Consider the following 26,839-nt stretch of genomic DNA (forward strand, 5'->3'; position numbering starts at 1 on the left):
AGCATGGCCAGTCCACCTAATCTGCACAACTTGGGACTGTGGGAAGAAACTGAAGCATCCAGTGGAAACCCACGCAGACATGGGGAGAATGTGCAAATTCCACAAAGACTGTTGCCTGAGGCTGGAATTGAACCTGGTTCTCCAGTGCTGTGCGGCAGCAGTGCTAACGACTGACCCACTGTGACATCTTCAGGTTCCTACTTCAGGTTCTTTTGCCCATCATCTGAAATCAATGTCTTCAGTTACTGGCTGTTTTCTGTCACTGAAGACAGTTTTAAGAGATTAAATAAAGGAAAATTATTCTTGATTTTGAACACCTTCTTAAACTTGCCCTTAATCCTTCTGCTCAAAAGAAAACAACCGCAACTTCTGCAGTACTACCAAATGATTTGGGAACTGGGGTCGACTGTTTATTCCCTCAAGCCATTTCTAACATCACTGAGGTTATAGCTGATTTGTGTTCTAACTTGATATGCTGCCTTTATCCCATATTCTTTAAAGTTTTTAGTTAACAAAAATCACTATTTTCAGAAGAGAATTTTAAACTTCTACCATAGTTTGTAAGTCAAGGTAAGTGTTTTCTAATTTCATTCCTGAAAAGTCTAACTAATTTTTTAACCATGAAATCTCACACCCTATATTCTCCAATCAGTGGAAATAATTTCTCCCTTTTTCTTCTTATGGTCTTGATGACTTCAATCATATCTTCATTAACCTGCTAAATACCTCAGTAGCATAATTTAATTTTCTGCATAATTTAACCCTTTCAGTCCAGGTACTATTCCAGTAAATTTGAGCTCCAAGGTCAATATATCCTTTCTAAGGTGTGATATCCGGATCTGTTTGCTGTGTCTTGAGTAAAGTTTTGTATAGCTGCAGCATAAGTTCTACCATCCTATATGCTATTTCTGTAGATATGAGGGCCAGCATTCTATCATCCTGTTAGATTATTTGTGTACCCGGTAGTGACATTTTAGAAATCTGTGTACCAGAATCCTACAAATTTCTGAACCACCATATTTGCCAGTTTTTCATCATTTCAGAAGTATTCTGTTATCTTTCTTTCATTCAAACTAAATCGTGTCACATTTTATATATTAAGATCCATAATCTTGTTGTCTCAATTATTCTGTTAAAATTTACACTTTTATCTATTGTCCTTTCCTTACTAACTATTCAGTGTCAATGGCAAACTTGGGTATATGGCACCCTATCCAAAGAAATTGTTAAAGATATGTTAAGGCACCTTCACAGATCTTTCCTGAATAATACTATCTGTTCATTATTCGTATTCTCTGTCTCTTGATGCACATCTAGTTTTGTAATCAGGTCAATAATTTGTCATCAATTACATGAGTTTCTACTTCAGGCCAGCAGTTTTTTATGAGGGACCTGATCAACTGCCTTCCTAGGAGTCCATCTAAATAAGATCCATGGATATTCTCCACTCTCAATTTCAGTCGCCTCTTTTTAAAAAAACATGCAATCATGTTCTTTGGGCATGGCCTACCCTTTACAAATCCATGCTTACTCTCTGAGATTAACTGAAAATTTCAAATTGTTCAGTTGCTTACTATGTTGGATTCTTCAGCCAGATAGTGGTGAATCTATGGAATTCACTGCCATAGAATGCTGTGGAGGCCAGGTCATTGAATACATTTAAGACCGAAATAGATAGGGTCTTGATTATCAAGGGGATCAAGTGTTATGGGGAGAAAGCGAAAGAATGGGGTTGAGGAACTTATCAGCCATGACTGAATGGCGGAGCAGACTCAATGGGCCAAATGGCCTAATTTCTGCTCCTATGTCTTATTATCTTATGAATTAGCTGAAAATTTTGAAGCTGTTCAGTACACTCTGTTTAATTATAAACTTGAGTAATTTCTTAACAAGAGATGTTTAGCTGACTGGTCGACAAGGCCCTGGTCACCTTTCTCGACAGTTTTCAAACCCGAAGAGAACTTTGGAAGATCACGTTCAATTAAAGTGTTCTCTTATCTTTATTTTCCTCACTATTGTTTCTTGGCTGATGTTAACTTTGATGGGTCCCTCTCTCTGATTTGGGATTAGTTTTCCGTCCTCTACTGATTACTTAAATGATGGAATTTTCCTATTTTCATCAGTTTGAGAAAACATGTTCTGTGTTGACTAACATGCCACCCTCACTAATTATGGCAGCACAGCGCTTAGCACTGTGCCTAACAGTGCTGGGTTTGATTCCAGGTTTAGTTGATTGTCTGTGTGGAGTTTGCACGTTCCTCATCTCTTTACAGGTGTCCAATCGATGCTCCGTTTTCCTCCCGCAGTCTATATGTGTACAGGTTAGCCAAGGTAAATTGCCCTGTAATGTGCAGGTTTGTTAGATTAGTCATGGTAAATTCAGAATTGTGGGAATAGGATGACCTTTGGACGGTCAGTGGAGACTCGATAGGACAAATGATCTCTTTCTGTACCTTGGAGAATACTTTGATTCTACAATTGCCCACCAATCAGCTTATTAAGAGCTGTTGGATTTGTTAGAACAGCTGAGAGTTTTTGGATTGTAAAGTCTGCTCGTTGGGGATCCAGTGATGAGAAAATAAGTCTCGTGGAAGAGGACGGTGGTGTCAAGTGGGTTGGAGGCAAGGATAGGACCTTGGCTCTCAACAGCAAACTCTTGCTCCTCACCATATTTCCTGCCCACTGGGGAGGTGATTGGCAAATTGAAACCTTTAAATAGCCATTAAATGTTTAAATTATCATTGATGAGTCAAGAAAGTCTTCAATGTATCTTTTCACTCAGCATTTAATTGTTGGAATAATGAAAAGTTTTCTCCAGGTCCAATGTGTCATGTTATTACGCCCTTTCTGATCACCTCTTCTGTCACTTCCAGGAGGCGAAAATCAGTGTTTATTCAGATAAACAGCTTTAATTCTGTCTTTTTTGTCATTTTCCCCTACTCTGTTATTTTCTGATGCACACTTTTAATTTTTTCCTGTCTCTTCCTATCATATTTCTGGTTATCACTACCCTGCGTTATTGCTTCATCTTTCCAAATCGTCCTGCATATGAGTAGCCCCAATTGCCTGTTATTTGAAGTCCTCTCCACAGGTTTGGTTATATGATAGACCGGGACACTAGACCCAGTGTGATTCATTGAAGGTTGTGCCAACGGTACAGCTCCCTTTTTTTCCCCAGTATTGGTACCGATGCCCCATCAATTGAAAACCATTCCTCCCCCACCAATCTTTGAGCCATGTAGTCAACAGTTTAATCTTATTTACCTGATGAGGGGTAAATTGCTTGTGGCTAAGACAGTAATCCAGTAATAATGGTAATAATATATCTGTGGCTCTGCTTTTTTATATTTTTCTCTAGCTGCCCATTCAGCCACAGCAGAACTCTCTCTTAATCACATCTGCACCAGTGGTACCCATGGGGTCCTCAAACCTTAATCTTTACTCTCTCAATCAAAGTTTTTCTCCATTCTGAAGAAATCATAGTATCCCTGCAGTGTGGAAGCAGGCCAGTGAGCTTATTGAGTCCACAACAACCCTCCAAAGAGCACCCCACCCAGTTCCATTCCCCTTCACAGTCCCTGTAACCCAGTATTTGCTATGGTTAATCTACCTAGCCTGCATATCCCTGGATACTGTAGTCAACTTGAAATGGCCAGTCCATCTAGCCTGCACATCTTTGGACTGTGGGAGGAGAACCCAGAGGAAACCCACGCAGATATAGGGAGAACATGCAAACTCCACACAGAGAGTCGCCCAAGTTTGGAATTGAATCCTGGTCCCTGGAGCAGTGAGGCAGCAGTGCTAAACTGTGCCACTGTGCTACCCTTAACCCTGTCAGTGTGCAGACAACACAGCCTTGGAACTCAGAACTATGGCAAAGAACAATATTTATTCCCTATGAATACTGACTGCCCACCCCCTACTTCAATTACATTACTTTTTATTCCTGTTAATGAATCATTCTTGCACCATGGTCAATTGGCTTTTCCTCCCCACAGTCCCTACTCTCATCCACTCAAGTTTTAAGAACCTCAAACATGTTTGACAATTGCAAGAAATGAGTCTCCTCCATTGCTGCGTTTTGGATCGTGAAACATCCACCAATCCAACATTTCCTCTAAGCTGCGCAGCCACTCCACCCTACTGCACATGGAGATCAGTATGCTGATGCAGATCACAGCATTGACTTCCAGTTCCAGAAGTCATTGTCACACACAGACCTTACACAGAAGGAAACAAATTGGAGGGAATTTTGATCTTGTCCCTGACTATAGGCCAAATCTGAAGTATCTAGTTTAAAGGGTGTGACTGGTCCTGCAATAATGTGAGCAGGTGACTTTCACTCTCCCTGATGAATTACAGTGGGCATAGCTCAGACTGCAGCTCCTCAACTGATACTCCTTGAGATCATCATAGAATCATAGAGTCCCTGCAGTGTGGAAACAGGCCCTTTGGCCCAACAAGTCAACACCAACTCTCAGAGCATCCCAGCCAGACTCATCCTCTATAACCCACCTAATCTACACATCCTGAACACTATGGGAAATTTAACAATTCCAGCCTTGGGCAACTGTCTGTGTGGAGTTTGCACATTCTCCCATGTTGCGTGGGTTTCCTCTGGGTGCTCCAGTTCCTCCCACAGTCCAAAGACGTGCGGGCTAGGTGGATTGGCCATGCTAAATTGCCTGTAGTGATGGGGGGTGTGTGGGTTATTGGGGGATGGGTATGGATGAGATGCTCCAAAAGGGCGGTGTGGACTTGTTGGGCTGAAGGGCCTGTTTCCACACTGTAGGGAATCTAGTCCACACAGACAGTTGCCCAAGGGTAGAATCGAGCCCAGAACCCTGGCCTGTGAGGCAGCAGTTCTAACCACTGAGCCACCGTGCCACCAATGCAATTCTTCTTTAAACCTATTTTTTCTAATCAACCAGTTCAGAGATGTCATTACACACCTGTAGAACAGGTGGGACTTGAATCCAGGCCTCTCATTCTGTGCTTAGGGACTCTAACTATTCACCACAAGAAACCCTTAATGTTTTTGCCTGGTTTGAAACCAGGGACCTTTTGCATATAAAGCAAACATAACAACCACTACACCACATAAAAGGTCTGCATTCTTTATTATAGATGTGATTGCATTGATTACATCTAATGACAACTTATTACATGCATTTGGAGCAATAAAATCTTAAAAAATGCCAATAATCTGTGTGTTCATCTAACTGAAACCTTGCTCACCAGTTTCTGAAGGCTGAAAAGGAGACCTGAAAAGCAGCACTTCCTTCTTTCTCTGAACCAAAGTCATAGCTGCAGCAAGTTCTGAAGTTATTTGTATCTCAGAACGCTCTGTTTACAACAACAGGAAAGGGCTTTTGCAGCACAATGGTCTTGTCTCTACTTCTAGGATGGCTAGGGTTCAAGTCCCATCTACTTCAGTGATGTGTCATAATATTTTTGAACCATCTGATTAAAAATATCTGCAACAGGGATATTATGCAGAACAATGAAACAGTCTAATGAAATAATTTTGCAAAAACATTTGTTTTCCTGCAACTAGTAAATTAAGTATAGATTTCCTGTGTTCCATGAATTGTTTCACATTTGTTTTTCTTAGTTAATTTAGTTTTCTTAGAATGCACAGAAGGCTGATAAATAAGGTGCATTATGTTTAAAGTAGATAACCTTTGTTTAGAAGCATGACAGTGTTAATTAGAATGTTGTAGTGGGTGAGGTAACGAGAATTGTGAACCTCAGTTTGGCTGAATGGGTTTGTGGGTCACAGGATTTAACAGTACAGTGATGGAGGTGCTGAACCTTTACAATGCAATGCACTTTCAAAAATGAATGATGTCGGATAAGTGATGTTGACATCTGACAGCAATTTGTTAGAATATCTGGAGTGTTGAAGGACAGTGGGTACTGGGTTCTAAGTCTAGGAAGCATTAAAGATAAAGCTCTGGAGTTTGGAAACACTTGGATCGAAATCCTGGACATTGGACATACTTCTCGATGCCTTAGCCTGTCTCCACTAAGAAAGTAAAGTGGCTAAATCTTGATAGTGCGGTGTAATCTGACCTCATTGAGGAAATAATTCTGAACTCTATCAGAAGCATTATCTAACCCACTCATCCTGCCCTCTGACTTGGTCTCACTTGCAACCAGTTATTGCCCGATCCCAGATTATCCAATCTTAAAGTTTTGCTTGTACAATTGTACAAAACTCACCAATCTGTGATTCCTGCAGTCCGTTGATAATGTGCTGATCTACTTGCCCAGATGCCAAACCAATGCTGACATTTTGCATTTTCAAATCAAACCAAACATCAACCAACCAAACATTTATTTTGGATTACTTTGGAAGCAATTTTACTATCTCAGGATTGATTTTGTTTAGAGGCTCCACCTCAGTGCACTGTCTCATTTGCATGAAGGGAGATTTCACTCAAAGAGGAGCATCTCTGCAAAACTTTATCTGCTTTTAAAACATTGTGTTATTGCAAAATTACTTCGAGACTAAATGCCCACTTCATAATAGTTCATAGTTAGTGCACCTATTGGTGTAGTCATTACACCTAATTGTGATAATAGTCTGGGCTGGATACATTTGTATTTAAGTACCATTGCAATAATATTGAGGATGTGGACATAGTTTGGGTCATGTTGCCTTTTATCAAGGCAAATGTCTTTGCATTTAGTTAATATGGTCTTTCTATTACAGGCTTGCTAGTCAAAAAGATGCTTTTAGATGCTTCAGAGGATCCTGAAATGAGGTCAGTGGTTCAGAATACTCGAGGGATTGTATTTTACAGTGTACCTCATCGTGGATCACGCTTAGCAGAGTACTCTGTCAGTGCCCGTTTTCTACTGTTTCCCTCTATTGAAGTCAAAGAACTTAGTAAGGGTAAGATTGGTTTCTGTGGTCACCTCAATGTTCTGTTTTCCGGATGTTCATACTGTGTATCACTTTAAATTTGAATTCTCTATGGAACCATGTAGATGATTTGCGGTGTATGTAATGTTACTGTTTTTGTTTCTCTCCACAAACACCAAATTCTGTGATGACTTTTCAATGCAACCAATCTGACATCTTCTCCAAGATTGTTTTCCTAAAAAAAAATTTAGTGGACTTCCCCATTTCTGGTCAAAATCTAAATTATCAAGGTTGAGAGTCAAAGGCCTTTCAGAATTCAGGTTCAGAATATAAGGGAAATGGAGGTAAAATTCAGCAATTGAGAGAATAGCAACAGCAATGCACCCGACAGACCTATTGAAAAATAAAGGAGATGAAACCTAGGCAGAATACAGTGATGCAAATAAGAAGAGACTGCAAAAAGAAGTACCGAAGTTTTGAATCTCTGATCAGTTTTGAAATCCGTATGCAGGACCAAATAAGTGGCGTGTTCACCACTGGGAGCCTGCAGCCTCGCTTAGTGAGATGCCATGCAGATTTTCAACTGCCGTTGATCTTAGAAGTCAAACGGAGACAAAGAGTTTTTGAGGTGCATGGGTGCTCTGATTATAACTGGGGTATCTTTAGCTTTCAAAGTATTCCTCCTGAATTTCAGCATTTAGAATCTCATTCAACTCTAACGTCTAAACCAGCATCCCCGAATAGGTAGTTTAGTAACTTAGGAAAGTGGATTAATTCTGTCTGTCCTTACTTTCTGTATATAAAATCTGAAAATATATAGACCTCTAGCCAGATTATTTTAAAACACAGAAACTACTGATTGTGAAAGAAGTAGGAAAAAGTGGATTCAACAGCCTTGAGGAAATTTTGTTCAAGTATGACAGGAATAAAGGGTCAATTTTGGGTACCCTTGCAAGTACCCAAAAACAAGTGTCTATGGGGAAATACTTAAGTAAGAGTGATCTTGGCAGTGATGGTAAAATCGATCTAACTTCCAGAATGGAAGAAAACTGATTTTAATAGGCTGAGAAATGATGCCACCGAGATAAATGGAACCAAATAAAAGGAAAACATTGTAGATAGTGGAAATCTAAAAATAAAAACACAAAATGCTAGAGAAATCTGGCAGCAGCATGTGGAGAGAGAAACAGATCTAATGTTTCAAATCCAATATGACAGGGGGTGGGAACCAAAGCAAAAAAAGGGAACTAGAGAAGTGGGCCAGTAAGACTCAGAGGAAGAGCAGGCAGGGTGTGGGTGTGAAACAAAGTGGGTCTGGTGGACTGAAGTGTATCTGTTTCAATGTCAGAAGTGTAACAGATAAGGCAGATGAACTTGGAGGTTGGATTAGTACTTGGAATTATGATGTTGGTGCTATTACAGAGATGTTTCAGGTGGGATAGAGGGGTATATAAAAGGAGTGGGGGAGTTGTGCAACTTGATAAGGAGAATACCACAGCTGTACTGCAGGAGGACACCTCAGATGGCTGATACAGTGAGGCAATGTGGATAGAGCTCAGGAACAGGAAGGGTGCAGTCACAATGTTTACAACAGGCCTCCCAACAGCCAGCAGGAGATAGAAGAACAGCTATGTAGGCAGATTTTGGCAAGATGTAAAAGTAACAGGCTTGTTGTCATGGGTGATTTTAACTTCTCATATATTGACTAGGACTCACTCAGTGCTTGAGACTTGGATGGTGCAGAGTTTGTGAGGACCATCTAGGAGGGCTTCTTGACACAGTATGTAGATAGCCCAACTGGGAAAGGGACCATACTGGACCTAGTATTGGGGAACAAGCCTGGACAGGTGGTCACAATTTAGTAAGCTTTAAGGTACTGATGAATAAAGATAAATGTAGTTGTCAGGTGAAGGCGCTAAATTGGGGAAGGCTAATTACGACAATGTTAGGCGGAACTGAAGAATGTCGATTGGAGGCAGATGTTTGAGGGCAAATCAACATATGAAATGTGGGAGGCTTTCAAGTGTAAGTTGCTGGGAACTCCAGAATGGCGCCTTCCTTTAAGGGTGAAGGATAAGTATGGCAAGTTTAGGGAACCTTGGATAACGAGAGATATTGTGAGCCTAATCAAAAAGAAGAAGGAAATATTATCAAGGCTAGGAGGCTGGGAACACATGAAGCAAGGGTGGAATACAAGGAAAGTCAAAAGAAACGTAAGCAATGAGTCACGAGGGCTAAAAGGAGTCATGGAAAGTTATTGGCCAACAGGATTAAGGAAAATACCAAGGCTTTTCATACATATATAAAGAGCTAGAGGGTAACCAGGCAGAGGGGTGGTCCACTCAAGGATAGGGAAAGTAATTTATGTGTGGAGCCAGAGGAAATGGGTGAGATTTAAATGAGTACTTTGTGTCAGTATTCACTGGAGAAGGAATTGGTGCATAATGAGTCTGGGGAAGGATGTGTAGATAGTTTATAGAACATACAACAATACAGCGCAGAACAGGGCCTTTGGCCCTTGATGTTGCGCCGACCTGTGAACTAATCTAAGCCCCTCCCCCTACACTATCCCATCATCATCCATCTGTTTAAATGCCCCTAATGTGGCTGAGTTAACTACATTGGCAGGCAGGGCGTTCCACGCCCTTACCACTCTTGTTTTGGTCATGTTGAGATCAAAAGAAAGGAGCTATTGGGTGTCTTGAAAAACATTAAGGTTGACAAGTCCCCAGCACCTGATGGGATATACCCAGAATACTGAGAGAGGCAAGGGAGGAAATTGCTGGGACTTTGATTGAACTGTTTTTATCCTCACTGGCTACAGGGGAGGTCCAGAGGCTTGGAGAATAGCCAGTGTTGTACCTTTGTTTAAGAAGGGTGCAAGGATAATCCAGCTAATTACAGGCTGGTGAGCCTTATGTCAGTGGTAGGGAAATTATTGGAGAGGATTCTTCGAGACAGGATTTACTCCCGTCTGGAAATCAGTAGGCATAGTAGCGAGAGACAACATGGTTTTGTGAAGGGAAGGTTGTGTCTCATTAACTTGGTTGAGTTTTTTGAGGAAGTGACGAAGATGATCGATGAAGTAGGGCAGTGGATGTTGTCTACATGGACTTCACTAAGGCCTTTGACAAGGTCCCTCACGGTAAGCTGATACAGAAGGTAAAGTCGCACAGGGTCAGAGGTAAGCTTGCAAGATGGATAAAAAAAAACCGGGCTCAGTCACAGAAGACTGAGGGTAGAAATGGAAGTGTGCGTTTCTGACGAAGGGCTGTGACTAATGGCATTCCTCAGGGATCAGTGTTGGGACCTTTACTGTTTGTAATGTATATAAATCATTTGGAGGAGAATGTAACTGGTCTGATTAGTAAATTTGCTGATGACCCAAAGGATGGTAGAATTGCAGATAGCCAATGAGGATCATCAAAGGATAAAGCTGGATATATATCAGTTGGTGATTTGGGCAGAGAGATGGCAGATGGAGTTTAATCTGGAAAAATGTGAGGTAATGCGTTTTGGAAGGTCTAACCCAGATGGAAAATATACAGTAGATGGCAGGACCCTAACAAGTAATAAAAGGCAGAGGAATATGGATATACAGGTACACGGGTCACTGAAAGTGACAGTGGAGAAGGGAATCAATATGGCATATGACATGCATTGGTCAGGCCATTGAGTTTAAAAATTGGCAGGTAATGATGTAGCTTTGTAGAACCTTAGTTAGGCCACATTTGGAATATTGTGTTCAATTCTGGTTGTCACACTACCAGAAGGATGTGGTGGCTTTGGAGAGGGTACAGAAAAGATTTACCAGGATGTTGCTTGATATGGAGGGCATTAGTTATGAGGAGAGGTTAGAGAAACTTGGTTTGTTCTCACTGGAGGTTGAGAGGCGACCTGACAGAGGTCAACAAGATTATGAAGGGCATGGACAGACTGGACAGTCAGAAGCTTTTCCCCAGGGTGGAAGAATCAGTTACCAAGGACCATGGGTTGGACCAAGGGGCAAGGTTTAAAAGTGATGTACGAGGCAAGTTTTTTACTCAGAGGGTAGTGGGTGCCTGGAACTCGCTGCCGGGGAGGTAGTGGAAGCAAATATTACAGTGACTTTTAAAGGACGTCTTGAAAAATACATTAATAGGATGGGAATAGAGGGATACGGTTCCTGGAAGGATAAGGGGTTTTAGTTATGACAACAGCATGTCGGTGCAGGCTTGGAGGGCCGAAGGGCTGGTTCCTGTACTGTAATTTTCTTTGTTCAAATACCGGCTGAAAAATATTTGAGTAGAATAATGCGTCAAGAGATATTTGGGTACAAACTAGATGCATTCCAACCAGAGGAAAAAGTACAGTGGATACCTAACTAGGACTATTTGAATAACAAGGCAAATTGAAGATGTGGTGAAACCAGAAGAGGAGGAAGCTAGATGCATGCCCGGTGACGCGTCTTGCAAGAAATACAATACGCAGAAGTTTCAGAGGGAAAGTGAAGAAGAAAGTAACATTGGTTAAGAGAATATGAGAATGAAAATGGCAATCAAGAACAAGTAAACTCAGATGACCATGACAATCATGTAGCTGCTAAACTACAAGGGGTGTGTGGGTTATAGGGGGATGGGTCAGGGTGGGATGCTGTAAGGGGCAGTCTGGACTTTTTGGGCTAAAGGGCCTGTTTCCACACTCTACGGAATCTAATCTAAATCTAAACTGTGGAGTGGGACCTAATAGTTGCAAAAGATTTTGTTGGACTAGGCTCAAATACTTCATGAATATTTTTGTATTAGTGTGTACTAAGGAAGAGGTATCTGATGTAACTTGTTAAGTTAACTAATTAAATTAAGTCAATGAAAAAGGTGGGGTGAAATTTAAGAGGCAGGAGATCTTGAAAAGGTTGCCTGTTCTTAAGAGTGGATATGTCATCTGATCCCAAATTGCTGGAGGAAGGCAGACATGGAATAGCAAAGGAGTTTCTGTAATTTTCTAGTTTTTCTTGGATAAGGGGAGATGCCAAAGAATTGACAAGTGTCAAATGTGGTACCCTTATTCAGAAAAGATAGTAATGACAATCCTAGTAATTAAAAATTAGATAGTTCAACATCTGGTGGATAAGGTTTTTGGACTCATTATTCAGAGAAAAAAAATCAATAGGTACTTGGAAAAGTTTCTTTAAAGGATAGCCAACATGGATTCCTCAAAGGCAGATTGTGCTTGACAAAAAAAAAGCATGATACAGCTGCAAGGATAGAATGGCAGCATGGGATTGATTGGATTGATCAATAGAGTCAGAGTTTTGACAGCCTGGAAAAGGACCCCTTCAGCTCATTGTGTTCTCATTGGTCGTATTAAAGTGTTAGGAGGAAGGTACAGAGGAGACGTCAGAGGGAGGTTCTTCACCCAGAGAGTTGTGAGCGCATGGAATAGTTTACCAGTGGTAGTCGTGGAAGCGGAGTCATTAATGACACTTAAGCGACTGCTGGACATGCACATGGACAGCAGTGAATTGAGGGGAATGTAGGTTAGGTTACTTTATTTTTGGATTAGGAATATTCCACGGCACAACATCGTGGGCTGAAGGGCCTGTACTGTGCTGTACTTTTCTATGTTCTATGTTCTATCCATGCACCCAAATTCCATTTTCCAGAACTCAGCCCATATCTTTGGATACAATAGCATTTCAAATGTGCATCCAAATAGTTGAGAGATCCTATTTACAGAGATCCGGCATAGGCTCAGTGGGCCTGCGTATTGTATTTCTTGCAAGACGCGTTCACCGGGCATGCATCTTGCTTCTTTTGGTGCCATTATGAAGCTGTAAAAGTAACGTAATATCTATAAAACAGCAGACATTTAATTAACCAGCACTTATGGGGCTAAGAGTGTGCCAATTGTTCAAATGTTCCACGTAAGCAATGTGAAAACACACTGTATGTAATAGAAACATAATGCAAGGGGTATACACATCAATGTCATACTTTATTTTCAGTGTAGTCGCTTGAATAATGATACAGCTTTGCTTCAAATAAAACTTACTGACAGAGAGCCTTCTCACACATCCTCAACTAACTACTCAGATATCGCGGTATTTGAGGAGAAATTAAGTCAAAATTGAATCAACAATTGATATTTCGTGTGGCCACTCAGTTAAACAGTAAGTATATTTACATTAATGTAAATAAATGAAAAATGACTACAATAATTGGGCAGAATAATACAATAAACAATCCTGTTTTGAGATACATAATTTTTGCTGACCCTATACGGACATCAAGCAAAACGAACGACATTTATAAACTACCTTGCAAGAACTGTGATAAACGCTACATTGGACAAACAGGCAGAAAGCTAGCCACCAGGGTACATGAACATCAACGAGCCACAAAAAGACATGACCCACTATCACGAGTATCCTTACATACAGATGAGGAAGGACATCGCTTTGATTGGGACAACACATCCATCCTAGGACACGCCAAACAGAGACACACATGAGAATTCCAAGAAGCATGACATTCCAACTGGAACTCCATCAACAAACACGTTGATTTGGAGCCCATTTACCGCCCTCTGAGAAAAAACAGGAAATGACATCACCAACATAGGAAATGACATCAACACAGGAAATTACATCACCAACCCAAGGAAACCTAAACACATAAACAGAAAGCGGAATGTAACACAAGCACTTCACCAGAGGCTCACCTAGAATGGTGACGAAATGTCTGGGAACGAACCTTCCAGCTCAGTGAACCAGCTTACATCCAGAACAAAATAAAGACCCACTCTTTTATGGACCGAGAAGAGGAGAGCGTGACTGTGTTAGAGGTGGAAGAAAAACGTCAGGTTGGCTGTGCAGCCTTGCAACGGTGGATCTTTTTGCTGCCTTTGGCCTAACACTGGTTCAGGGGAGCAGCCAACCTGCAACGATGGCTGCGCAAGTGCTCGTGACCCGGGTCAGGGGGTCCGGAACACCATCCGTGTTTCCGTGAAGAAGGTGGATGACGGTGCACCTGTGGACCACACCTCCTTCGTGAAGAGGGTCCTGTTGGACTGTTGTGGGTTCGCTGCTACAGACATTTACTACCTGCAGGATTTCCCTGGAGGAGGTTTCTACGATGTAACCTTCAGGAGCGCCAAGCTTTGCGAGTGCTTCCTGGAGGTTTTCAAGGAAAAAGGAGGGGAGGGCCCCCTCTCTGTACTGACCGCCGTCCCGCTGTTCGTGATGTTGGTGCAGAGGAGCCGTATGGTCACTGTACACATGTACAACCCGCATGTGCCAGCAGCTGATGTCCTAACCTTCCTTGGAAGGTACGTGAAGGTGGAAGGGGACCTAACCAACATAATGGACCCCTTCGGGATCTGAACCAGTAAGAGGCAGGTCGAGGTGACGCTGAGGACGGGCACGGACGGGAACATCATACACCCACCGTCCAGCTTCGCGATCGGCGGGAGCAAGGACTACCTGACCTCGCAGGGCAACCCAAAGTCTGCCATGCCTGTGGTAGGTCAGGTCACATGGCAGCCGACTGCAAAGTCACCATCTGCAGGGAGGAGGGACACCTTGCAAAGGATTGCCTAAAGGAAAAAAGCTGCAAACTTTGCGGGGAAGCGGGCCACATCTACAGGGCATGCCTGCGGCGGGGGACCACCTACGCCCAGATCGCCGGCAAGGGCAATGCAGGGCAAGCCCCCCTTGGAGGAGAGGAAGGCACCAGGCCTCTGCAAGGACCCCCGAGTGTGCCGGAGGGCCAGGTCGTGCAGGAGAGCCCAGCCCCGCAGGATGGACCCGAGGCCAGCAAAGCGCTGCTGCAGGCTCCGCTCCCCCCCGACAAACCGGAGTCGATGGAGGAGGCGACAGGTGACCCAGGGGCGGGGACGACGGTCCGGAAGACGAGGAGGAAGGCGCGCCGAAGGCCCCCAGCTCCGCAACCATCAGGTGGGAAGAGGCAGCTAGGCGGGGCTATAAGAGCTCCTCTGACGAGGGGGATTTGGAGGAGGCCCACCCAAAGCAGAAGCTGAAGACTTCAACTGAGAAGGAAAGCAGCACCCTGCTTCCAGGGGACGGGAGGTGTCCTGAGGTTCCCTCCGACACGCAACCACGCACCGCTGGGGCCCTGAAGGGGCCCGCACCTCAGCAGGTACAGGAAATGGCCGGGCGCCTGGACCTGTGGGCCTTCGATCTGGTCGGGGCGTAACGACTGTTGCTTCTCAGGCCTGGCTATTCTGCTGTGGGGGCACAACTTCACCATCTCTCAAGTTCAGGAGGTGGTGGGGGAGGCGCCTCCTAGTGGCTGACGTCATCTACAGGAACGCTCTCCTGAGGCTGATCAACGTGTACGCCCCAGCGGTACGGAGTGAGCGGTTGGCCGTCCTGCAGCGGCTTCCACCCCTGCTGGCTACGTCCAGGCCAGTCATCCTAGGCGGAGACTTCAACTGCATCATCGATGCAGATGGAAGATCCGGCGTGGGGACAGTGGGTGGGGGGAGTCAACTGGACGTCACGTCCAGATTCCTGATGGGCACGGTGAAGGACGCCAAGCTGCTCGACATCTTCAGCACCTGTGCAGACGGAGCACAGCGGAGGTACACCTGGTTGCGGCCAAACGGGTCTATCCGCTCAAGGATAGACTTCCTGTTTGTGTCACGGGCGTTCTCGGTCAGGTCCGCCGGCATTGAGCCGGTGTTCTTCTCTGACCACTGCCTCCTGCTGGCCAACTGTCACTTACAGGACGACCAGCAGGCCGGCAAGGGGACGTGGAAGCTCAACACGACTCTGTTGACCCCAGAGAACGTTGAGGAGCTTAAGAGGGAGTACGCCGGTTAGAGAACCGTGAAACCCCTCTTTGAGTCTCCGGGCGACTGGTGGGAGATGGTAAAGGAGAACATCAAGAGGTTCCCATCTGATCTGGAGTCAGGCAGGGCTGCCCGCTCTCTCCTGCCTTGTTCATGTGCTGTGGGGAGCCCTTCGCCGCATCCATCAGGAAGGATGTGAGCCTGAAGCGCGTGACTATCCCAGGCAGCGGAGGCCTTCAGGTGAAGACCTCCCTGTACATGGACGATGTTGCCGTCTTCTGTACCGATCATCAGTCGGTGAGTAGGCTGTTGGACATCTGCGGCTAGTTTGAACTGGCCTCGGGTGCCAAAGTCAATAGGGGTAAGAGTGAGGCCATGTTCTTCGGGAACTGAGACGACCGCTCCTTCATCCCCTTCACCGTCAGGACAGACTACCTGAAGGTGCTGGGCGTTTGGCTCGGTGGAGCTGGGGTGTGCACTAAGACTTGGGAGGAGTGTAGCACCAAACTGAAGCAGAAGCTGGGCAGGTGGATGCTCTGGTCCCTCTCCATCGCGGGTAAGAACCTGGTTGTCAGGTGCGAGGGGCTTTCGGTACTGTTGTATGTGGCGCAGGCCTGGCCTATTCCCTGGACCTGCGCCGCTGCGGTCACCCGGACCATCTTCCACTTCATTTGGGGGGGTCGAGGATGGACCGGGTCCGCAGGGACACCATGTACAAAGACCTGGAAAATGGGGGAAGGGATGTACTGAACGCCACCCTCGCCCTGATGGCTACCTTTGTCTGCGGCTGCATGAAGCTGTGCGTGGATCCTCAGTACGCAAACACCAAGTGTCACTAATTACTGAGGTTCTACCTGTCCCTGGTGTTGCGAAGGATGGGCCTGGCCTCGTTGCTGCGGAACGCTCCGAATAGTTGGACCGTCCCGTACCACCTGTCCTTCGTGGAGAAATTTTTGAAAGGAAACACGTTTGACCACAAGGCCTTCAGGCAGTGGTCAGCACGTAGTATTCGCGAGACCCTTTGGGAAAAGGAGAGGGTGGATCGTGTCGTGTGGTTCCCCATGCAGACTACCAAAGTTGTTTGGCAAAATGCCTCATCGCCTGAACTTTCAAACAAGCACAAGGACGTTGCTTGGCTGGCGGTGAGAGGGGCTCTGCCAGTATGATCCTTTATGCATGCCTGGAATCTCTGTGCTACCGCACGCTGCCCTCGAGGCGGCTGCGAAAGGGACGAGACTGTCGATCACCTCCTTCTGGAGTGTGCCTACGTGCAGGAGGTCTGGAGGGGGATGCAGTGGTGTTTGTCGAGGTTTGTCCCGAGCAGCTCCGTGACACAGGACTCCGTGCTCTACGGGCTGTTTCCCGGGACGCACACCGAGACCAACATAAACTGCGCCTGGAGGACCATCAATGCGGTGAAAGATGCTCGCTGGTCTGCCAGCTGAAAGAACTGACCCCAACCGAGTGTTGCAGACTGGCGCACTCCAAGGTCCAGGACTACGTGCTGAGGGACGTGCTAAAGCTTGGGGCAGCCGCCGCCAAGGCACGGTGGGGGAAGACCACCGTATGAAACCCCTCATCCAGAATATAAACAAGGGCCCTATCTGGTAACTGGGCCCAGCTGGTGCCTTCCCAACTGGTCAGGGGGCCAACAGGGACTGTGCGGGGAGACGACTACCAGGGTATTTTCTTTGCTTTGTTTTTTTTCTTCTTTGCTTTGTTTTTTCCTTTAGTTGGTGTACTTACCCCCTGGGTAACCCGGAGCGGCTTGCATGACTGGGTAGATGTATAAATGTTTTATTTTTTGTACATTCTATAAATAAAGTATATTTTTTCAAATAAAAAAAACGGTGACGAAACGTCTGAAAACGAACCTTCCAGCTCAGCGAGCAAATTTACATCCAGAGCCTCAACCTGAGCTACAAATCGTCTCAAAACTCGCTAGATAATTTTTGCTGGTTTACCCTTAGTGTCGGTTCATAAGAGGCCAGTTAAAACAAGGTTTTCTGTATATAAATATTTCTAAGGGTCACATGAGGCTTCACTTTGCAAGCTGAGTTTGGACGCCCAATGCCTGTATCATTTCTGGGTTCATACTTATCACTGCATCTGCAGTGTAACTACTATGCTGTCTTTAAATGCACATTGGGCAGGCGTCAGCTTTGTGTCCAATTAGTGGCATTGAATGGTGTCAGGAAGCTGAACTCACTCCAGAATATGATACACAGCTCAGATAGCATCCATAACTCTTTGCTGCTACCTTGCAAAACAGAAGAGACAGGAGATTAGAGGGGCAACAGCCTTATGGTGTAGACCTGTGTTCAAATGGTCGATGAACAGGTGCTAGACCTGCCCTTTGAGAATAACCCCTCATTTTTGAAGATACTTGTTCAGCAGAAACATGACTTGATAGTTCCCCATATTGCACCTGACATGTGGGTGCTAATGTTCACTGACTATTCAATTGTACCAATCTGCACTTTGAAAGCATCTTCTAACCCTGTTTAACGAATTATAAAAGTTAACTTTATACCTTGGCCTCAGGTACTGGGTTATAACTGCCACCTTCCAACTTGGTAATGAAGGCAGGTGAATGGTTAACCTGGACAGAAGGCTGATCTCCATTTGCTAAGACATTGCCCAGTTATGTTTATGGTTGTTAGGCCCTCGAGGCATCACCTCCATGTCGTCCCACCAATGTCATTCACCTCTGTGTGCACTATCAACATGTACTGAGCAGATGACTAAATGCTGGTTTTACCAGATGGTCTTATTATGTAGATGAGAGTTTGAGGGGAGTTGATTCATAGATTTGCAAATAGTGCAAAGATTGGCCAGGTTAACTTGAAGAAAGAAGGTCTGAGGTTTCTGGAGACTGTAAGCAAATTGGTCAGAAGGCACATCAGTGGCAGATGGAATTTAACCTTGATAAGTATAAGATTAACAAGACAAGCAAGTATTCGATGAATGGCTGGGCACTAGGAAGCTCAAAAATGGGAATTTTTGGATATTTGTCTCCAAATTTCTGATAGTGACAGGGCAGGGTAATGGGATAGTTAAGAGGCATGCCTTCATCAGAAGACTTGCCATTATCAGTTCAGGATCATAAGTGCAAGGAGGTTATATTAAAGCTGTACAGGACTTTGGTTAGCCCACAGCTGGAATAATGTATGGAGTTCTAGTTTCTGCACTATAGGAAGGATATGATTGCACTGGAAGGTTGCAGTAGCGATTCATTAAATGTGCTTACGATGGAACATTTCAGCTATGAAGAGAGGCTGAATAGACTGAGTTGTTTTCTTTGGAGCACTGAATGTTGTTTGGGAACCTGACAGTGGTGTATAAAATTGAGGGGTGTGGACAGGGTGAATAGAAGGCAGCTGTTCCCTTTAGTGGAAGGGTCAGTAATGAGGTGACATAATTTTAAGGTAGGAGATTTGAGAAAAAAAATGTTTTTATCAAGGGTGGTTGAGGTGGGTAACTTCATTAGGTGGGGGCAGCACAGTGGCTCAGTGGTTAGTGCTGCAGCCTCACAGCGCCAGGGACCCAGGTTCAATTCCAGCCTCGGGTAACTGTCTGTGCGGAGTTTGCACGTTCTCGCTGTGTCTGCATGGGTTTCCTCCGGGTGCTCCAGTTTCCTCCCACAGTCCAAAGCTGTGCAGGTGAGGTGGATCGGCCATGCTAAATTGCCCGTAGTGTTCAGGTGTGTGTGTGTTATAGGGGGATAGGTCTGGGTGGGGCGCTCCAAAGGGCGGTGTGAAATTGTTGGGTCAAAAGGCCTGTTTCCACATTATAGGGAATCTAATAACCTTTAAAATGTACTAGAATGAGCACTTGAAATGTCATAATGACAGACCTGATAGCTGAAGATCCCTTTCTGTACATACGATCCAATGAAAATCTGAATGACTGTTTTCCTTGTTAAGTATGTACCTGTCAGGCAGGGAGGAAGTGATTGAGCAAGGGGACTCTGGTTTACAAAAGAAGTTGAATCTCTTGTCAAGACGAAGAGCGAGGTTTATGTAAAGATGAGAAGTTAAGGCTCAGTTAGGACACTTGAGAGTTACAAGTTAGTTGAGAAGGATCTAAAGAGAGAGAGAGAGCTAAGAAGAGCCAGGAGGGGACATGAGAAGTCTTTGGCAGGTAGGATCAACGAAAACCCTAAAACTTTCTGTAGGTATGTCAGGAATAAAAGAATGACCTAGAGTAAGATTAGGCCAGTCAAGGACAGGAATGGGAAGTTGTGCGTGGAGTCCGAAGAGCTAAGAGAGGCACTAAATGAATATTTTTCGTCAGTATTCACACAGGAAAAAGACAATGTTGTCGAGGAGAATACTGAGATACAGGCTGTTAGACTAGATGGGATTGAAGTTCAAAAGGAGGAGGTGTTAGCAGTTCTGGAAAGTGTGAAAATAGATAAATCCCCTGGGCCGGATAGGATTTATCCTAGGATTGTCTGGGAAGCCAGGAGGGAGATGGCAGAGCCTTTGGCTTGGATCTTTATGTCGTCATTGTCTTCAGGAATAGTGCCAGTAGACTGGAGGATAGCAAATGTTGTCCCCTTCCTCAAGAAGGGGAGTAGAGATAGCCCTGGTAATTATAGACCAGTGAGCCTTACTTTAGTTGTGGGTAAAATGTTGGAGAGGATTTATAATCATCTCAAAAGGAATAATTTGATTGAGGATAGTCAACACAGTTTCGTGAAGGGTAGGTCATGCCTCACAAACCTTGCCGAGTACTTTGAGGAAGGTGACCAAACAGGTGGGTGAAGGTAAAGCGATTGATGTGGTGTATATGGATTTCAGTAAAGCATTTGATAAGGTTCCCCATGGTTGGCTATTGCAGAAAATATGGAGGCATGGGATTGAGGGTGATTTAGCGGTTTAGATCAGAAATTGGCTAGCTGGAAGAAGACAGAGGGCAGTGGTTGATGGGAAATGCTCATCCTGGAGTTCAGTTACTAGTGGTGTGGCGCAAGGATCTGTTTTGGGGGCCACTGCTGTTTGTGTTTTTGGTAAATGACCTGGATGAGGGTGTAGAAGGATGGTTAGTAAATTTGCGGATGACAGTGAAGTTGTGGATAGTGCAAACACATGTTGCAGGTTACAGAGGGACATAGATAAGCTGCAGAGCTGGGCTGAGAGGTGACAAATGGAGTTTAGTGCGGAAAAGTGTGAGGTGATTCACTTTGGAAGGAGTAACAGGAATACAGACTACTGGGCTAATGGCAAGATTCTTGGTGGTGTGGACGAGCAGAGGGACCTCAGTGTCCATGTGCTTGGATCCCTGAAACTTGCCACCCAGGTTGATAGGGTTGTTAAGAAGGTGTACGGTAAGTTACATTTTATTGTTAGAGGGATTGAGTTTCGGAGCCATGAGGTAATGTTGCAGCTGTACAAAACTTTGGTGCGGCTGCATTTGGAGTATTGCTTACAGTTCTGGTTGCCGCATTACAGGAAGGATGTGGAAGCTTTGGAAAGGGTGGAGAGGAGATTGACCAGGATGTTACCTGGTATGGAGGGAAGGTCTTATGAGGAAAGGCTGAGGGACTTGAGGCTGTTTTTGTTCGAGGGAAGAAGGTTAAGAGGAGACTTAATAGAGACATACAAGATGATCAGAGGATTAGATAGGGTGGACAGTGAGAGTCTTTTTCCTCGGATGGTGATGGCTAGCACAAGGGGACATAGCTTTAAATTGAGACATGATAGATATAGGACAGAAGTCAGAGGTAGGTTCTTTACTCAGATAGTAGTAAGGGTGTCGAATGCCCTGCCTGCAACAGTAGTAGACTCGCCAACTTTAAGAGCTTTTAATTGGTCATTGGATAAACATATGGATGATAATGGAACAGTGTAGGTTAGATGGGCTTCAGATTGGCTTCAGAGGTTGGCGTAACATTGAGGGCTGAAGGGCCTGTACTGCGCTATTATGTTCTGTGTTATGTGTCCTGTAACAAACAGCATGTGATTTGTGTGAAAATTTAGAAGGCATAAAATTTGGAGCAGGAGTAATCCAATTAGCTGTTAGACCGTGCTGTACAATTTGATGTGGTCATGGTTGATCCTCGATCTCGATGCCATATCCCTTCTACACCTCTTGATGTCTTTAATATCTAAAAGTATATCAGTCTCTTTCTTGAATATAATCAGTGACCCATCCACCACAGCCTTTGGTAGCAAATTTCACAGGTTGACCTCCTGCTGAGTGAAGAAGTATTTATTCATCTCAATCCAAAATGGCTTAATATGTGTCCTGAGACTGTGACTCTTGGTTCTCAAATCCCCAACCAGGTAATCTCCACCCTCCCCGCATCTAGTCTTATCTGGCCGCTGTGGAATTTTATACATTTCAATCTGATGACCCTCTCATTCTTCTCAACTCTAGTGAATACAGGTCCAGTCGAACCAATGTCTCCTCACACAACAGTCTTGCCAACCCCATATCAGTCTAGTAAACCTTCATTGCACTCTCTTTAAGACAAGTATATCGTCTCTTAGATAGACCAAAAATGCACACACTATTCCAGGTATGGCCTAACTAAGGCCCTGTATAACTGCAGTAAGACATCCATACATCTGAACTCTTGCAATGAAGGTCAACATACCATTTGCCTTGTTAATTGCTTGCTGCATCTGCCTGTTATAAGTTCATTGACTGGGGTACAAGGACATACAGATCCCTTTGTCTGCCCACAGTTCACAATATATTGCTCATTCAGATAATATTTTGCCTTTCTCCTTTTCACACCAAAGGGTATAACATCATGTTTATCCATGTTACCCTGCATCTGCCATACGTTTACCCAATTACTCAACATCTATAGATCACCTTGAAGGCATCTTCTCAACACACAATTCCACGTAGTTTTGTGTCATTAGCTAACTTGGAAATATGAGTTTCCCTCATCCAGGTCATTTACATGTATTGTGAATAGCTGGGGCCCATGCACTGATCTCTGAGGTGCACCACTTGTCACCACCTGCCACTTGGAAACAGACCCATTTGCTCCCACTCTCTGTTTCCTGTCTGTTAATGAATTCTCAAGCCATGCCAATTTAATACCCCCATTCCAATGCCTTAATTTTTCTCACTAGCCTCTTATATGGGACCTTATCGGGAGCTTTCTTGTCATTCAAATGCACAATCTCCAGTGGTTCTCCCTATTCTATTCCTCTAGTTGACATCCTCAATAAACCCCAGTAGATTAGTTAAGCATGATTCCCTTTCACATACCCACACCGGGTTTTGTCTAAACCTGCATTTCACAAAGAACCACATAAACAGCTGGTTATCACAATTGCAGCTCATGGAATAGGAAGGATACTGTCAAATTAAATTGAATAATCTGGTCTAATCATAGTAAACAGTGTGTCATGGTAAATGGTTATTATTCCGGCTGGTGGATGGTGGACAGTGGACAGTGGTGTTCCCCAAGGGTCGGTGCTGGATGCTCCTTTTTCTGATAAATGTATGATTAAAAATGACTTGGATATTGGAATACAGAGTCAAATTTCAAAATTTTCAAATGTAATAAACTTATACTGGTAAATAGTGAAGTTGATGCTAATCAACTGCAGCAGGACATGGATAGGTTCATAGATTGAGAAAAAGAAATGGCTGATAGAATTTTATACAGAGAAGCGGTGAGGTAATTTTTTTTAGTGAATGGGTTGGGGAGAGGCACAATATACTTAATGGCACGGGACTTGGGGACACAGAATAAGGTTTTGGATTAGAGGTGTGTGGGAATGTGAAGACCCTGTTTTCTTGCAGCAAGTGATAATGCTCTGAAACTTGCTCTCCACCAGCATACTGCAAATGGAGATGATCAAAAAGACATTTGATAGTGCCTGTGGGAAATAAAGTTGCAAGGGTATTGGAGTAGAGTGGAGGATTGGCACTGATGGGATTGCCAGCTTTCACTGGGGTGTAAATTCAGTGGACAATTAGCTGCCTTCTGTACCATAAATAGAATTTAATGTTCATGTTTTTGAGCTCATCCATTAGCTGGAGAGCTGAGAGCAATCCTGTTCTAGACATTTTCACCGCCTCATTTGAGATTACATCCCAATCAGCCAGTCTCCTGGCTGCCATAAGATTCCTGGTTCCCCCAGAGGAAATTTCATGTGCATTTTCAGCAGCATCACCAGGAGCAATTGCCAGTGCTGGACAGAGTATATTCAGTGTTGCCAAGGAATGCAGGTCAGAAGCACACTTGCCAGGGCCATTGAGAGTGGCCTTTGCAACTGGATCACTGTTGAGTTACTGTGTCCTTTCCCATGGCTGCTTGACTTGCTGCCAGGTGCCTCCTTTGGAGACTGTTTTTTCCAACAGGCTGCAGTGAACCCTTGGTGATTTCCCATGTGGCCATATTCATGTTTCAATATCAGTAGCAGCAGGACGAGGCATTTACAAGCTCCCCCAGCAGGAACGCCCATATATTGCCAATTATTGACCACTTCAGGTACTTTCCACCTGAACTCCTCTTGCCACTCTAACATTTCCCAGACTGTCTCTGTAGGTCTCAAAAATTTAATCACTTGCAGAGTATTAGTAGTTGAAATGGAGAAGATTGAAGAAAGAGGGGTTCATGTACAAACCAGAAGATTTTAGAATTTTTGTTTGTTTGATTAGTTTTAGTGCTGCATTTCAGAAAAATTACATATTAAATATTGTAGTTATACAGTTGCCTCTGACAGGTCACAAGCGTAATTACTGGTAAATTACATAGAACATTACAACACAGTACAGGCCCTCCGGCCCTCAATGTTGTGCCGACCCGTCATACCGATCTCAAGCCCATCTAACCTACACTGTTCCATATACAGGAAAAGCGTTCCATTCCCTTACTACTCTCTGAGTAAAGATACTACCTCTGACATCTGTCCTATATCTTTCACCCCTCAATTTAAAGCTATGCCCCCTCGTGCTCCCCGTCACCATCCTAGGAAAAAGGCTCTCTCTATCCACCCTATCTAACCCTCTGATTATTTTATATGTTTCAATTAAGTCATCTCTCAACCTTGCTCTCTCTAATGAAAACAGCCTCAAGTCCATCAGCCTTTCCTCGTAAGACCTTCCCTCCGTACCAGGCAACATCCTAGTAAATCTCCTCTGCACCCTTTCCAAAGCTTCCACATCCTTATAATGCGGTGACCAGTGCTGTACACAATACTCCAAGTGCGGCCGCACCAGAGTTTTGTACATCTGCAGCATAACCTCTTGTTTCCGGAACTCGATCCCTCTATTAATAAAAGCTAAAACACTGTATGCCTTCTTAACAGCCCTGTCAACCTGGGTGGAAACTTTCAAGGATCTGTGTACGTGGACGCCGAGATCTCTCTGCTCATCTACACTACTAAGAATCATTAGCCCTGTACTTTGCCTTCTGGTTAGTCCTACCAAAGTGCATCACCTCACACTTGTCTGCATTAAACTCCATTTGCCACCTCTCAGCCCAGCTCTGCAACTTATCTATGTCTCTCTGCAACCTACAGCATCCTTCGTCACTATCCACAACTCCACCGACCTTAGTGTTGTCTGCAAATTTACTAACCCATCCTTCCACGCCCTCATCCAGGTCATTTATAAAAATAACAAACAGCAGTGGACCCAACACCGACCCTTGTGGTCCACCACTAGTAACTGGTCTCCAGGATGAACATTTCCCATCAACTACCACCCTCTGTCTTCTTTCAGCAAGCCAATATCCGATCCAAACTGCTATATCTCCCACAATTCCATTCCTCCGCATTTTGTACAATAGCCTACTGTGGGGAACCTTATCGAACGCCTTGCTGAAATCCATATACACCACATCAACTGGCTTACTCTCATCTACCTGTTTGGTCACCTTCTCAAAGAACTCAGTAAGGTTTGTGAGGCACGACCTTCCCTTCAGAAAACCATGCTGACTATCCCTAATCAATTTATTCTTTTCTAGGTGATTATAAATCCTATCCCTTATAACCTTTTTCAACACTTTACCAGCAACTGAGCTAAGGCTCACTGGTCTATAATTACCAGGGTTGTCTCTACTCCCCTTCTTGAACAGGGGAACCACATTTGCTATCCTCCAGTCATCTGGCACTATTCCTGTAGACAATGACGAGTTAAAGATCAATGCCAAAGACTCGGCAATCTCCTCCCTGGCTTCCCAGAGGATCTGAGGATAAATCCCATCCGGCCCAGGGGACTTATCTATCTTCGCCCTCTGTAGGATTTCGAATACTTCTTCCTTGTGAACCTCAATCCCACCTAGTCTAGTAGCCTGTATCTCAGTATTCTCCTCAACAACATTGTCATTTTCGAGAGTGAATACTGTTGAAAAATATTCATTTAGCGCTTCCCCTATCTCATCTGACTCCACACACAACTTCCCACTACTATCCTTGATTGGGCCTAATCTTACTTTCATCATTCTTTTATTCCTTAAATACCTTTAGAAAGCCTTAGGGTTTACCCTGATCCTATCCGCCAACAACTTTTCATGTCTCCTCCTGGCTCTTCTGAGCTCTCTCTTTAGGTCTTTCCTGGCTACCTTGTAGCCCTCAAGCGCCCTAACTGAAGCTTCACATCTCATCCTAACATAAGCCTTCTTCTTCCTCTTGACCAGAGATTCCACCTCCTTCGTAAACCACAGCTCCCGCACTCTACAGCTTCCTCCCTGCCTGAGAGATACATATTTATCTAGGACACACAGGAGCTTTTCCTTGAATAAGCTCCACATTTCTACTGTGCCCATCCCCTGCAGTTTCCTTCCCCATCCCATGCTCCCTAAATCTTGCCTAATCTCATCGTAAGGTGTGCATGCTGGAATGGATAGAGATAGATGAAGCTGATGTGCTGAAAATTTTGTCAAACATTAAGATTGACAAGTCGCCAGGCCCGGACCAGATTTGTCCTCGGCTGCTTTGGGAAGCGAGAAATGCAATTGCTTCGCCACTTGCGAAGATCTTTGCATCCTCGCTCTCCACTGGAGTCGTACCTGAGGACTGGAGAGAGGCAAATGTAATTCCTCTCTTCAAGAAAGGAAATAGGGAAATCCCTGGCAATTATAGACCGGTAAGTCTCACGTCTGTCGTCTGCAAGGTGTTAGAAAGGATTCTGAGGGATAAGATTTATGACCATCTGGAAGAGCATAGCTTGATCAAATACAGTCAACACGGCTTTGTGAGG

The 26,839-nt window shown here is 44.4% G+C and overlaps 1 protein-coding gene across 2 annotated transcripts in view; it reads left to right on the forward strand.

The window, feature by feature from the left end:
• Positions 1 to 26,839, forward strand: part of serac1 (serine active site containing 1) — a 266,772-nt gene that overhangs the window by 191,611 nt on the left and 48,322 nt on the right. For both annotated transcript variants that reach the window (XM_048536593.2, XM_048536595.2), the window contains exon 14: positions 6,719 to 6,901. In XM_048536593.2, coding sequence (XP_048392550.1) covers positions 6,719 to 6,901 — 183 coding nt within the window. The remainder of the gene's footprint in view (positions 1 to 6,718; positions 6,902 to 26,839) is intronic.

This window comes from Stegostoma tigrinum, chromosome 9 (genome assembly GCF_030684315.1).
Source record: "Stegostoma tigrinum isolate sSteTig4 chromosome 9, sSteTig4.hap1, whole genome shotgun sequence".
Classification (NCBI taxonomy): Eukaryota; Metazoa; Chordata; class Chondrichthyes; order Orectolobiformes; family Stegostomatidae; genus Stegostoma; species Stegostoma tigrinum.